The 15,223-nt window shown below is 40.7% G+C and overlaps 2 protein-coding genes across 4 annotated transcripts; both read left to right on the forward strand.

Annotated features, from left to right (window-relative positions):
• The first annotated feature begins 4,036 nt into the window (after positions 1-4,036).
• LOC107304553 (cysteine-rich receptor-like protein kinase 10) lies at positions 4,037-5,491 on the forward strand. Of its 3 annotated transcripts, none has more exons than XM_040526208.1 (3): positions 4,037-4,520; positions 4,961-5,139; positions 5,241-5,491. In XM_040526208.1, the coding sequence occupies exons 1-2, from the start codon at positions 4,064-4,066 to the stop codon at positions 5,110-5,112; spliced, it is 609 nt and encodes a 202-aa protein (XP_040382142.1). In that variant the 5' UTR covers positions 4,037-4,063; the 3' UTR covers positions 5,113-5,139; positions 5,241-5,491. The 3 variants fall into 3 exon arrangements, with proteins under 3 accessions (XP_040382142.1, XP_040382141.1, XP_015694663.2); XM_040526207.1 differs by having other exon boundaries at positions 5,312-5,491; XM_015839177.2 differs by having other exon boundaries at positions 4,961-5,491.
• Positions 5,492-8,823: 3,332 nt separating this feature from the next.
• Positions 8,824-13,537, forward strand: LOC102713378 (cysteine-rich receptor-like protein kinase 6). The gene is made up of 7 exons (XM_006657730.2): positions 8,824-9,688; positions 11,557-11,682; positions 11,837-11,967; positions 12,047-12,257; positions 12,345-12,582; positions 12,664-12,814; positions 12,912-13,537. Exons 1-7 carry the CDS (start codon positions 8,824-8,826, stop codon positions 13,245-13,247), a joined length of 2,058 nt encoding a protein of 685 aa, XP_006657793.1. The 3' UTR covers positions 13,248-13,537.
• Positions 13,538-15,223: the final 1,686 nt, after the last annotated feature.

Raw genomic sequence — 15,223 nt, forward strand, 5'->3', positions numbered from 1 at the left:
GTATCTTGAGATATAATTTTGTACTAAAATTTTTAATACATCAAGATACTTTTAAGGATCATAAATAATCTTATTTATAAACAAAAAATAATTTATGAATAAAATTTATGTATGTATATATATATATTCTTAGTTATCTAAAATTTAATGTTGAAAAATAAACTTCGATAAAACATCAAAAACCAACTCTAAATTAATATAAAAATTTAAATTTTATCTTATAAATAGAAACAGAAGTAATACGATGGGTGTAAATGATTGCGACAGGTCAGTCGCATAGATTTGTGGGGGTAATAACATCAAGATACTTTTAAGTCGCTGGGTTGGCTTTTGGCACGAACAGGTGCCATGTTAGGTGTGTGGCATGGCGCCGACTATTCAAACCGTCTTAATGCGAACTTGATTGTTGACGATTTGTTCGGGGGGTAGCACGTGTGCGTCCGGTAGTTGTCGTTAGCAAAAAATAATGCACTGGTTGATTGAAACCCCGGATTTCTCCTAGTAAGAATTGGTGTTTCTTTCATTAGTACTGCAACATATATATATATATATATGGGGAAATGTGTCATTATTTGTATCTTTTTATTTATTAATTTTGAAATTTCAACCCCCGCATTTTATTTTGTAGATCAGAACATTTCGACCACGCTAGTGGTGTGCTGAAAAATGATGCCACATCAGACACTAAGCATGCATTGTTCTTCTGCAATACCAATACCACTATCGTGGTGAAAGATTTAGACCAAACTTAAATTATTGAGAGCGTTTAGTTTTAAATTTTTTTAAAAAATAAAAGGGCCTAGTCATATAAGATAGACATATACACTGAAAGATGGATGATTATACATTAAACATATCATGATTTTTTAATTATTTGACCATTTATTTTTTTATTTTAAAACTAAACTCTCATGCCCTTTTAACCTTCGAACCACTCAAGGGGCAAATAACGCTTCCATCAGGCTTAGTTGGCATAACAACGTTCTTTTGTCACGCTAGTGGGTAGTGTGACCAAATAATGTTTATGTTGGCCATTGACATGGTAACATTATTTGGCCACATCATTATTACTGGTGTACCCAAAAATTAATATATGAGAACAAAATGTGATGTTGCTTAGTTTTTAAATCTAAAAAATAAAAGGGCCAAATCAAAAAAATACAGGCTTTTACCACCGAGGATAGATCACACGGATCATACAACTGGATGGAGAGTGCAGAATGAGCAACATGTCCTTTTTCTTAGCCAAAGGTTTTTTTTTCTTGTTTATTCTAAGGTAACTGTCATGGAGGGGACATATTTATCAGTATAAATACACTGGCCTCCTAGGAGGATAGGGGAAGGAAATCACGAGACAAAACACAAACCCTATTAAGTCAAGATCTAAAGAGTATTACACAACCAATCATTCTACTAGAATGGAGCGGTGTTGCATATTTATCTAGAAAGTTTTTTATTTGAAATACACGTTGTTGTAATCGTTTCATGGGTTACGGGAAAGAAAAAACGAATCGTTCCCTCTACAATGCTTGGTGGTCGATCACTGCTTACTCACATGGACCATCATTTTGGTATGGCCTGGTGAGATAGGCCTCTTCTTCAGGTCTCGTCGGGCCCTCCTCCGTAAGGCCCAACATGGTATATGTACCATCCGTCTTGTGGACTTCTCACTTGGTGCCTACCCGGCCCAACCAATCCGTTAACGAGTGCACTTCCCTAGGGATCAAAACTGTTGGAAGCACTCGGAAACGGTATCATATTTTGATAATATTTTTGAAAACGGTATCGGTGCGTCGGAAAATTTTCATGTTTATGAATTGCATTGCTTAGTATGAAATTCAATAAAGTTTAAATTAAAACTAAAAATATTAAATTTTAAAAGAGTAATGGTCGATAAGATATCATTTTTATATTATTATTTTCAAAACGGGTATTTCCGTACCGTTTTTATTCGTAGGCTTCCCTAACTTAAAAAAAAGTTAGCATGGGCACATGCGCGCAATGACTGGATGTCGACGTGTCGTCCAAAAGATGAAGTGATGAACGGCTTGTATCTTCTGTTAGAATGCATTTCTCATCATCGTAAAGATCAAATGAAGATCCAATTAACGACTAATAAAATGAATTTGTTTACGTTTTCTTTTGTTTTCTTTTACGTTTTTCGTATAGCTATTTGGATAAGCTAATTGGCAGCACCGAGAACACCATAACTCATTCACGATAATTAAAATAATGAATTTATTGATCTTTTAAGGACATTTACATATAGCAAGATTTTTTTAAAAAAAGTCGTTCAACAATTCGAAAGGCGTGCTCATCATCTAACCATCAGAAAGACTACTTGTATGAAGTTTCATCCAACGGGATACTTTAATAATCTGTTCGTCAAGATCCTCTATGTATATGGCCCATCAACTTTTATTTCTTTGTCTTCCTGAGTCTCAACTCTCAAGGCCACCACTCCTCCTTGTGTCCTCTCTCTTCTCCTTCACCCCCTCTTTTCCATTTGTCGGCAAGTTGAGGACTAGGCCACTAGCACTGGATTTGGATGTGTGCTCCTATCCAACGTTGGTCCGGCTTGAGCGTATGTTAGTGATAAGGGTGGTCAAACCATGTCATGCTCATGGCATGGTGGCTCCACTAGATCTAGCTCAAACAAACGAAGGCTATCGGGGTGGACATGAACCGGCGCGGACTCCTCTTCCTAGACAACCGTCAAAGGTAGCGGAGGGGAAGATGGAAGTAAACTACTATATCTAGACCAACATGGTGGCACAACCGTCATGCTACTCGCTAGCCTGCTGTGCTACTCGCACAATATTGTGTGTAGGTATGCATTCTCGATTTATACCACAAGTATCATACTTGGGGTATGAGGTACTGGTCGATACTCATTGGTACCCGGTTTGATACACATGGTATCATGACTGATGCCAAAGATACCAGCCGATACCACAGATACCAAGTTTGATACATATGGTATCACGTCACTGATGTCTATAGATATTAACCTTGTTACCACCATAGGTCCATACGTACCATGGCTATTAGCCGTATGGAAAATGATAAACATAATTAGCACATGATTAATTAAGTATTATTTATTAAAAATTTAAAAATAGAGTTATTTGATCTTTTAAAACAATTTCTATATAGAAAATTATTGCACGAAATACATCATTTAGTAGTCTGAAAACATGCTAATGGAAAACGATGATTAGTTCAGCCTACGGGGTTAAACGAACGCAGCTCATATTTGATACCTATGTTGTTATCTTGATATAGAGTTGACTTGCAAGTATCAAACCTAGTACATACGGGATGAGCACAGGCACTGCCCGCATCTTTTGGCTTGCTGACAAGTTGTTTGCCATCAGATCTCCTCTTCTTCATTTTCCTTCTCTTTTGGCTCCAACTTTTGCTGTTATTACGGGCTTCACCCCTGCCACTATCATGACTAGTGTCGTGGATTTGTTAACCATCCCGTCGTCTGAACGGAACCTCATCCTCTAGTCGTCGTCCTATGTAACAATTTGCGAAGCATGCTCACGGTGATATTAAAGACTAATTAATCCCACCGTTTGGCTGGACGGGAACGTGGCCGACAAAAAGATCGTCGAAAATAAGAAGAACCAATATATAGTAATTGAGTTCTTAATTTTTCCGCCGTTGGCAGCTGTTGACTACTAAATGGTTGTTTGTTTCTCCCTCCGTGCTAGATTAGATTATAAGGGATTTTGACTTTCTATTTACGATGTTTGACCACTCGTCTTATTAAAAAAATTAAAAGTATTATTTATTTTATTTATATATTCTTTATTATTAAAAATAGTTTAAATATTACTTATAAATTTTTATAAATACATTAAATTTTTAAATAAGACGAATGATTAAAAATTATAAGTGAGTAGTCAGAATTTCGTATATTATCGGACAAAGGCAGTAGTCAACAGTCAAAGTCAACAAAGCTCAATTAATCCACCATCGATAGAAAATGCCCCTGGCGGACTGACCGGAGCATTCGAGCAATCGCGCAGTGGCTGAATCATCTCTTACAGCGGCGATGCCTCGCGCCGCCGCGGCCCTCCTCCTCACCGTGCTCGCCCTCGTCGCGCCGCCGCTGTCCGCCGCGGCCACCGACGCCCTCGACGACGACGACGACCACCGCTCGGCGTTCCACGCGTGCGGGAACCAGGGCCAGTACGCTCCCAACAGCTCCTACGAGGCCAACCTGCGGTATCTCGCCGGCACGCTCCCGGCCAAGGTGAACGGGTCCTCCTCCTCCTTCGCCAGCGTCCTCGCCGGCGAGCGACCCGACGAGATCTCCGCGTACGGCTTCTGCAACTCGTCGTCGGGCTGCGCCGCCTGCCTCGCCACGGCCTTCCGGCACGCGCAGCTGGTGTGCCCGTACAGCAGGCGCGCCATGGCCGACCTCCGCGCGTGCCGTGTCAGCTACCACAACGTCCACCGCAGGGAGCAAGTCGTGCGCGTCGTACCAGCCGTGGCCATCTTCGGCGATCGTGAGTGATGCTGATCTGATTTTGTGCAACAAATTTACATGATCGATGCGGTTTCTAGGTACTCTGTTTCATTCCTATAGAAGGGCATGGGTTAATCCGCAGATAACTTAGAGGTTACTTTGTTAATAGCTTCAGAGTTAGCTCTAGTTCGATTAAATAAACTAAATTTTGTTTTAGAGTAAACTTATTTCTCTTTTATTTAACTATAAGGTGAAGGGACAGTGAAGGGTCCAGAGACACTAATGAAGGGAAAGATTGTTGAATAGTCTCATATTGGTTGTGGAGAGACAAATGACCTAAGATATAAATGGGAGAGCCCTTCATCTCATTGGCTAGCTTTTAGAATGCGAAAGGCCTTTATGATCCTACATATATCTGATCATACATTACTCACCGTGCCAATCATTATTCGCCCCCATTAACATCCACTTAATTCTCAGGTATGTCGTCTCGGTGGTTGGAAATTTTGGTCGACGATTTTCCTATGATGCTGCTGTTGCAAGTAATGGGGATCGCCTGTGTGCTGTTCATGTTCCTTCAGGAGTGGAGAGCTAGCAGAAAAGGCGCTGCCAGTGCCAACCTGCTGCCTTAGGATGCTGTATCTGTTCGTTCAGTTCAGGTCTGTTTCATCTGGTTTCGTTTCTTCACAACAGAAATGCGAACAGTTTTATTACAAACAGCACGAATATTTCAACTTGGTTAAATATAAATGTGATGTAGGCAACTGCAGAGTTCTTGGAGATCTTGATCAGTCAGACTCTAAACTGATATCCATACTGCATTTGATGCAGGGTGTCAACTACTCAACTTCTGATTGTAAGCCTATAGATCGCTCAGCACTGAACAAGCAAATCCAGTTTGCTGCATAAGAAAACGTCACATTTCCACACAAGATGTACACGCAGTTTTTCTTTCCAAGACTGTGGAGCACTAGAGCCGGAAATTAACACTCCCACTCAGTCTGCTTTTACTCATGCTTATAAATCAAAATTTAAATTTTTGACCATAAATTTAGAGTCAATTTTAAGATTTTTCACTAAACTTTTATTTTCTAGCTTGAGTTTTTATATAGCTAAGAATACGTATATAAAAGTTTTACTCCCAAATTATTTTCGTTTATAAATATGCCGTTTAATTTTTGTTTCTTAAAAGTACTAGACAATCACCTCATAATACGGATATTTCTCAGAAAGTAATATATATATTTATCTTCTGTAAATTTTACATGAATGCACACGCAGCTGCACACATAAGAAGAATTATGGAAATATACGTGCCATGGCTCCACAGTGCCACAATAGTGCTGCAGCGACGGCTAACAATGCTAGTTAGGGCTTGCAGAGTAGTTCTAGCATGTCACATGGGAAAAAGGGTACTAGCTCTTAATGCAAGCCACGTATATATTCTTTTGCATTTCAGCCCTTATCCTTTTCTTTTACGGAGAGAATCACGTGCACACTCCAATCCACTCTCTCCGACGCCTCTCCTCTTTCCCCCCCTCTCCTGACGCCTCTCCTCATCTGCTCTCTACCGGGCAAATCGAGCCCGACACCAGCGGCGGAGCGACCCCGGCATGGACATAGCAATGTCGGCGCCGGCGGATCTAGCCCGGCGTTGGCAGATCGAGGTTCTACCCTAGCGGAGCGCACAATGGCGAAGTGAGTTGACTGGCGACGACAGTGCGACCCCGACGGCGGCGGATCGAGATCGGGGATGGTGGAGCGAGCCCGGCGGCGATAGATCTGGCAGACGGTTGTGGAGCGACCCCAACATTGACGGAGCGATGCCGGGGCCGGCGGATCTAGCCAGGCGTCGGCAGATCGAGGTTCCGCTGCAGCGAAGCGCGCGACGTCGAAGCGAGCTGACTGGCGACGGCGGCGTGACCTCGGCGGCGACGGAGCAAGCCTGGCGATGACAGATCGAGCTCGGGCGGTGGCGGAGCGAGCCCGGTGGCGAAAGATCTAGGAGACGGCGACGGAGCGACCCTAGCGACGGGGGATCAGCGACGAAGCGAGCTCGGCGGCGGCGGATCAAGGTCGAGTGGTGGTGGGCCGACGGTGACCAACATCTCGTATGCTGACCCACTCCATCTCAGACGCCTGTCTCCTCCCTCCTACTTTGTCAACACAGATCAGGACGTTTCTTTGACACTCTAATGAAGCCATACGTTGCCTCTACAAGACGCACGGCTCTCTGCTAGGACATGGTGGTCCATTGCCATCTGTCAAGAGTGCGCCGACGTGGTGGACTATGTCTCCTCGCTACCTCGGCGCACTGTGCATGCCCTTACCATACACATAATACACGCCTGGGACGCAGACCTATAAACATGCACTATGCCAGTGCCACAGAAACCACCAGGCAGCACCGGGTGATTTAACTTTTCGGCACTTTTATGAGTGGTTAAAATAGATTTTCCACTTTCTATAATAGGTAGGCTCTCATGAGTCTACGACACGTGGGTTCGGTGATAAATCTGTTATGAATATTCGTAAGATTAGAAAAAAAAATTAAATGTCCCGGCAGCACCGCCCCGGTGGCGTAGATCCACGGTGTTACCGCTCAACGCCTCAGTACCGTGTCCCCGTTCCGCGGATTTCCTCAATTTATTTCCTCTCGTGTATAACTAACAGAAAAAAAATATGGATTTTTTCTGTTTTTCTTGTTCTTCCGATTAATCAAATGGAAAGGCCGGTCCTGATGTAATGTTGGGCCATGCGGATTGATAATTGTGCACACGCGGTACATGTCTCTGTTTAGCTTATATTATCTCTATTTGACCGTGTAAGATTTTTTAGGAGGTGTTTAGATATGACTAAAACTTTTTAGTCCATATCACATCGGATATTTGACACTTACTATAAATATTAAACGTAGACTACTTATAAACTAATTACCTAAATAGAGCTAATTCGTGTGACAAATTTTTTAAGCCTAATTAATCCATAATTAGTGTATGTTTACTGTAGCATCACATAGGCTAATCACGGATTAATTAGGCTCAATAGATTCGTCTCACGAATTTTGGTTAAGATTATGGATGATTTTTATTAATAGTCTACGTTTAATATTTATAATAAGTTTCCAGACATCCGATGTGATAGGATTAAAAAGTTTTAGTTGCATCCAAACATCACCTTAGCCTTTGTTATATTGATATGAGTATTAATAAATCTAGACATATATTTAATATTATTGTTTTATTTTATTTTCATCTATATATTTGGAATGAGGAAATTCGATCTATAGCATGAAAATAGACGGTATCAATCACAAAAATGTTCCACTCTCGACCAGAAGCACATACTTTCAAACGTCGGTAACACTTCCGTGTCGAATTCCGCGTCGAATACACCGTTCGTTGGAATTGGAATCGTAATTTTCTCTTTTGGAATTGGAAGTGTCCCTTTTATTTGTTGAAAAAAATTCAAGCTTGAATACAAGATCACAAAGTGACCTTGTGGCTAGCTATAATATTAAAACAAGTATGGGTCAAGTGAGTATTTTTTTAATTTTTCATGTTCTGTTTAAACCCATTGCAATGTACGGATTAATAAAAATCTAAGCTCACATTCCTCGATACGCCTGAGGTTCCACGCGAACCTGTCGTGTCACCTGGTTATTACTGGCTGCTAGCGTAGCGTGGAGAAACGGTGCGTTACGCGTGGGGCTCTCTTGTCTGAGAGCGTTTGAGACTGAGGGCTCGTTTTGTTCCGACGGGGCGTTACTTCTCAGACATTTTATCGAATATTTGAAGAAGTTTTTTTATTCGAACGAGAAAAACAAATTTTTTAGCTGGCTTAGAAACTGTGAGATTTTTATATCTTTTGAGTATAATTAATTTATCATTAGTATATGTGGGTTACTATAGGACTTTTAACTAATCATAAACTAATTAGGCTCAAAAAAATTCGTCACACGATTTTTTTCTCTTACTATACCATTAGTTTTTATTTTCGTCTATGTTTTTATTCTTCACTGTATCTAGAAATCGAAACATTACACACGTTGTTTTTAGGAAAAAAATTTAGGACTAAACGGACCCTGAGAGAGTGATGTGTTCGACCCAGCACCAGCTACCCCGGTCATGCCATGGTCAATTGGTCATCACGTTAGCTTGACGTGGGCCCAACATCATTATATCGGGTCCCGCTGTGTCAGGATCGTCAACAGTAGCTCTAGCCGAGTCAAACTGAGCCCCACCCCAGTCAGCGTGGGGCCCACCCACTCCCATCTCTTCTTCTTCTCTTCTTCATTTATCGCTCTTTCGCGGCTTCGCCCACGACCCTCCTCATCGAACACCATGGCCACGTGCCGTGGCCACCTCCTCCCCACCCGCCTCGCCGCCGCCGTCGCGGCGACGCTCCTGTCCTTCCTCCTACCGCCGCGGCTCGTCGCCGGCCAGCCACTCGGCAACTTCTGCGGCAGCAGCGGCAACTACACCCGGAACGACACGTACCACGCCAACCTGCGGCGCCTCTCCGCCACCCTGCCCAAGAACGCCTCATCGTCCCGGACACTCTTCGCCAAGGAGAGCCTCGGCGCCGTCCCGGACGTCGTCTACGCGCTCGCGCTCTGCCGCGGCGACGTCGCCAACGCCTCCGCCTGCGCCGACTGCGTCGCCACCGCCTTCCAGGACGCGCAGCAGCTCTGCCCCTTCAACAAGGACGCTACCGTCTTCTACGACCACTGCGTCCTCCGCTTCTCCAACCAGAACTTCGTCGCCTCCCCCACCGGCGGCGGTGGCGCGTTCCTCATCCTCATGAACACGCAGAACGTGTCCGCGCCGGCCAAGGTGTTCGACAGCGCCGTGGGCGTCCTCATCAACGCCACCGCCGACTACGCGGCGGCCAACTCGTCCAAGCGGTTCGGCACGGGGGAGGAGGTGTTCGGCGGCATCAAGATTTACGGGCTTGCGCAGTGCACGCCGGACATGGCGACGGCCGACTGCCGGAACTGCCTCGGTAGCATCATTGCGATGATGCCGAAGTATTTCAGCGGGAAGCAAGGCGGCCGGATTCTCGGACTCCGGTGCAACTACAGGTACGAGACATACTCTTTCTTCAACGGCGTCTCCCTGCTGCAGCTCCCGGCGGCATCGCTAGGACCGCCGCCGGCGCCATCTCCAGCGCCAGTGAACGTGACGCCAACAGTCACCACCGAAGGAGGTGAGTCGGGTGAAATTGCTACAAATCTCATATATTGTTTGCAATTTACTTGCACCTTTTTTTTTCCCCTGTACGACGTTGCTGTTCTAAGATAGAATTTCGAAGTGGAAAAACAGTACTCTGCTCTCTGAAATGGCCTGAACTTGAGTTGGCCAGGACAGGGTATCAATCCACAGATGCATCCAGCAATTTTAACAATCATGTAATTTGATGGTTTACAATATAAATACTGCTTGATTTTACTGTAGGAATTTGAAATGGTGTTTGATTTGGTACATAAGCGGTCAGCAAACTATAGTAAAGAACTGTCGATTTATTGACAATTCCACAGCACTCCGGTCCTTCACTGTACATTTTCTGACAGAAAAACAAAAAGTTCCTTTTCGTAGTAATTGTTCTGCACGGAAGTACACAAAATATATGATTCTGGGACGAAAAACTTCCAAATATGTCTGGTGATTTTCTACTCTTTCTTGTATTTGGTCTTGCCTTGTAGTCCGGTAGCTATCAGCTGCTTGGGTACGTGTCCTTTATATTGATTTGAGAGAAGAAAAATCGAAGTCCCTGAGTTCTGATCAGTTGTGTATCCATGACTGAATCCTATCCATAGAAGTTCCTGCAGAGGTCACCCCGGAACACATCTTCCTGTTGGAAGTTAGAAGGTGGTCATCCGTTGATTTTTTACAGAGAGAGAAAAAAACATATTTGTAAATGAAAAATAATTTATGAAAAGAACTTTTATATCATAGCTCTTAGCAATCTAAAAATAAAGGGTGAAAAATAAACTACGATAAAAAACCACAAAATCAACTCCAAATTTAAGGTTGAAAATTCAAATTTTGATTTATAGCATAAGTAGAAACGAAAAGATATATTGTATTAGTCTTCCATGATTATTTTTTTTTAGTATGAAATGGTTTGGATGAAAGAATGTTCTTTCAAATCTTGTGTTCTGGTCTGATGTTCACAGCCTAACTGCATGAATGCATCCGTCTTCCCTTTAGATTAATTGGTCATATACAACATGCTTTCTTGATTGTGCACTTGATAAAGAACTTAACTCAATACTCAAAAATATCATGGTTATTTAATTCCTGGAATTGAAGCGCAAATAGCATACTCAGACTCAGAGGTGTTCGAGCTCGGTTTTTATGCATCAACCTCTACCACTCATATTAAGGTTCTATTTGATTCAGCGTAGGATTATTATAATCTGGCTTATAGGAGTAATTTGAAACAAACAAATGGATTATTGCAACAGATTATTATAACCTAGAGTTCGGATTACTATAATATGATAAGCTCATCCAAAGATGTTTTTTTTTTAGAATAATGGGTGGCTTTAGACCCATTACCCTGAGATACTTTAAAATAATTACCTATCTCTATCATCTCTTTCTACTTTAGCTTATAATAATCTAGCTTACAGTAATCCGACTCAATAATTCATATCACAATAATCCCTAGCTAAAATAAATAGGGCCTAAAGCTTGTAGAACTGTTGAAACAAATAGTGCCTAAAGCTTGTAGAACTATTGAAACAAATAGTGCCTAAAGCTTGTAGAACTATTGATTATACACATTGAAGATGTTAAAATTGTTTATATTTGTGAGAGAGATTTTGTGGTTCTTGAAAAAAGTATATGGAGGTACCAATTTTTTACACTAGATATGTGGTAAATTGAGGTACCATCTTAAGAATAGTAAAAAGGACTTTTGTTATATTTGTGGATTTGTCTAAAGAAGAGTTAATTAAATATATGCTATAACATGGTGGAGGAATCATTTTGTCCAGAATTTTATTACACTTTTCCATGTTTTTTTCCTTAAAAGTTGATGCTGATGCATTCCATTTATGGGATGAACAGGGAACAGAACTGGTAGGGTTTTAGCCATTGCATTGCCTATAGTCGCTGCAATACTGGCTGCTGTAGTAATATGCTTTTATCTAAGGAAGAGAAAGAGGGAACGAGCAAGAAAGCCATCAATACCATGTAAGTCACTGTAATTCATTCGTATCCCATTGTTTTTCAGTGTTCCCAATACACTAGAAAGACACTTAAGTTCATATATAAGCAGTGACATTTCTCATACAAAGAATCCCATTAATGCATTACACCATTACAGAACTTTTTTCTCTTACAATAGATCAAACAGATCCGGAGGACATAGAAGATATTGATTCGCTCATTCTTAGTCTATCAACTTTACAAGAGGCAACAAATGACTTTGACGAGAGCAATAAGCTTGGTGAAGGAGGGTTCGGTGCAGTTTATAAGGTCCTAACTTTACCATTTCATTGTAGTGTTTTTATTCAATGTTTTACAATTTGAACCTGTAAATTATCTATCTATACAGGGACTCCTCCCTGGTGATCGAGAAATAGCAGTGAAAAGGCTATCTCAGAGTTCTCGACAAGGGATAAAGGAGTTAAAAAATGAGCTTGTTTTGGTTGCTAAGCTTCAACACAAGAATTTGGTGAGACTTGTCGGTGTTTGCTTGGAAGAACACGAAAAATTACTTGTGTATGAATACATGCCTAACAAAAGCCTCGACACAATTTTGTTTGGTAACAACTCTTTGCCATTTTGCGAAACTGAATCAACAACTGAAATTGTTTCTGTACAATTTTGAAGCTTCTTCTTCTATGTGACAGATCCTGACAGAAGCAGTGTGCTAGATTGGTGGAAAAGATCAAAGATAATCAATGGGATCGCTCGAGGCTTACAATATCTCCATGAAGATTCTCAGCTGAAGATAATTCACCGGGACCTCAAAGCGAGCAATGTTCTGTTAGATTCCGAGTTTAATCCCAAGATTTCAGATTTTGGCCTAGCGAGGCTATTTGGAAATGACCAATCACAGGATGTCACAAATCGTGTCGTTGGAACATAGTAAGTTCTAGTGATATCATTGGCTAAATAACATATTTAGTTGTACATTAGTCCATGACATCAGAGAATTTCTCGCTGCAGTGGATACATGGCCCCCGAGTATGCCATGCGCGGGCATTACTCCATCAAATCAGATGTTTTCAGCTTCGGTGTTCTGATTTTAGAGATCGTCACGGGAAGGAAGAACAATGTCTCCTACGACTCCGACCAATCGGTTGATCTCTTGAGTTTGGTGAGTGCCTCGGCAGTTCAGCTATTTTGCAAACTGTACACCCAAACAAAAGCTTGTATTGATATCATCACATAATTTTACCTACTATCAAATGCAGGTGTGGGAGCACTGGACGGCAGGAACAGTTGCAGAGCTTGCGGATTCATCCTTGGCTGGGCGTTGTCCCAGAGACCAGATCTTGAAGTGCGTTAACATTGGGCTCCTGTGTGTTCAGGAAGACCCCATAGATAGACCAATGATGTCAGTGGTGAATGTCATGCTTGGCAGCAGCACTGTCTCTGTCCAGGCACCATCGAGGCCGGCATTTTGCGTCCAAAAGAGCAGTGTCAGCTCAGATACGTACTCGGAACCGTACCGTGGAGGTAGCCAGTGCACAGACCGGTTGCCCATGTCACCAAACGAGGTTTCGATCACTGAACTTGAGCCAAGATAAACCCAATGTGATGTTGAATTCATATTGTACCCATTTTTGTTTTTGTTTTTGGCGAAAGATCTAGTGTAGGGAAAGGCCTACATCATACTATGTATTAGGCTATTAGCAATGATCCAACACACAATAAGGGCATCAGCAATGAATATGACGCAAGGTCATAAAGTGGGTTTCACCTATTTTGGTATGGTTGATTGAAATCTTTCACAATATTGAATACCTATTGGATGTTGTATTAGGCTGCTGAAAAACATTACTATATTTTATTGAGCAATTTTATTGGCTTAAGAATGTCTCCCTTATATGAACTGTTGTTGGAAGAAATACTTGTGAGTTGTGACCCACCCTGAGTCCCTGGCAATGTGTGTCCTAGCCATGGCAATGTTTGTGGCCTTGACATAAGGAATATTTGATTATTTTAGTAGATACCTGTAAGTCTGTAACCCTCCATATGTTACTACACATGCTCATTTTTGAAGGGTTGTTTATCTTTGTTACCAAACTTTTAATTGCCTCTTTAATTCAATATATGTCGCTAAGGTTCGGGTCGAGAATTCATGACCAAAATTTAGCACGCGGTCATATGGACTGCAAGAGTCAAAAAAACCAAATGTTTATATCTTTTCGTTTCTATTTATCAAAATTTAAATTTCCAACCTTATATTTGTAGTTGATTTAGGTTTTTTTACTGTTGTTTATTTTTCAGGCTATTAAATCGCTAAGAATATGTATATAAAAGTTTTATTCATAATTTTTTTTCAAATATGCTATTTAAATATTTCATAAAAAACCAAACAATTACCCAAAATAAAGAATAACCAAACGGAAAAAAACAGAGAAAAGGAGAAGACAAAAAACAAAAGAATACAGAGTGGTTGCCTTAGGCCGTGTTCGTTCAAGCCTTATAAGATAACTTATCTTCTTGTTTTCCACGCGCACGCTTCCCAAACTACTAAACGGTGTATTTTTTATAAAATTTTTTATAGAAAAATTATTTTAAAAAATCATATTAATCTATTTTATTTTTTTAATAATTAATAATTAATTAATCATGTATTAATTTTTTACTATGTTTTTCATGATAGATTAAGTTAACTTATCTCACACCAAACGAACGTGGCCTAAGGGTATAATCTTGCTATATCCTTAGCACCACACATGCTCCAAAGACTGATTTCATCTTCAATTTTGCATGTGAGCTTCTGTACATTTAACTCCCGATGTCTGAACACTCGCCTGCTACTTTCCCACCATATTTGATATTTCCCATTGCGCTCGTCGTCAGCTTGCTCCCTCGTCCGCTCTACAAAACCAAATATCCCCTTAGCCTGAAATGCCTCCTAGGATTAACATCTTAAGCTTATCCCTTCTTGTTATACTCTTAAAATCTCACCATCAGCTTACCGGTCATAGCCAAATTTTAAAAATTTAAAGTTAATTTCAGGTTTTGTTATTATAATATGTTTTGTAGCATTGGTGGTTAAACCGACAATAAGTAAGATTCAAAAAATTTACCTATAAATTATGTTTCTACTAACTTATCAAACGTAAACATTCATGTCCATCATTAGAATCGGTAATCAGAAAAATTTCTTATTCCACTTTAAATAATGGTTTATTTCTTACATGATTTTGTAGAATATTTATTCTGAAGCTCTTAAATGAAGTAGTTTTTGCAAAACTTTTCTATATACAAATCTCTTATTATACTATATTAAATCCATTTTCAACTTGATAGTTAGATTATTCATTTATACTCTCCAATAATTATCACTAAGTTAAGATATAAAAGATTTACCTATAAATTATATTTCCACTAACTTATCAACCGTAAACATTCATGTCCATCTTTACAATCGGTAATCGGGGAATTTTCTCATTCCACTTTAATTATTGGTGTAGTTCTTATATGATTTTGTAGAATATTTTATTCTGAAGCTCTTAAATGATGTAGTTTTTTGCAAAACTTTTCTATACAC

The sequence above is a fragment of the Oryza brachyantha genome, chromosome 7, assembly GCF_000231095.2.
Source record: "Oryza brachyantha chromosome 7, ObraRS2, whole genome shotgun sequence".
Lineage (NCBI taxonomy): Eukaryota > Viridiplantae > Streptophyta > Magnoliopsida > Poales > Poaceae > Oryza > Oryza brachyantha.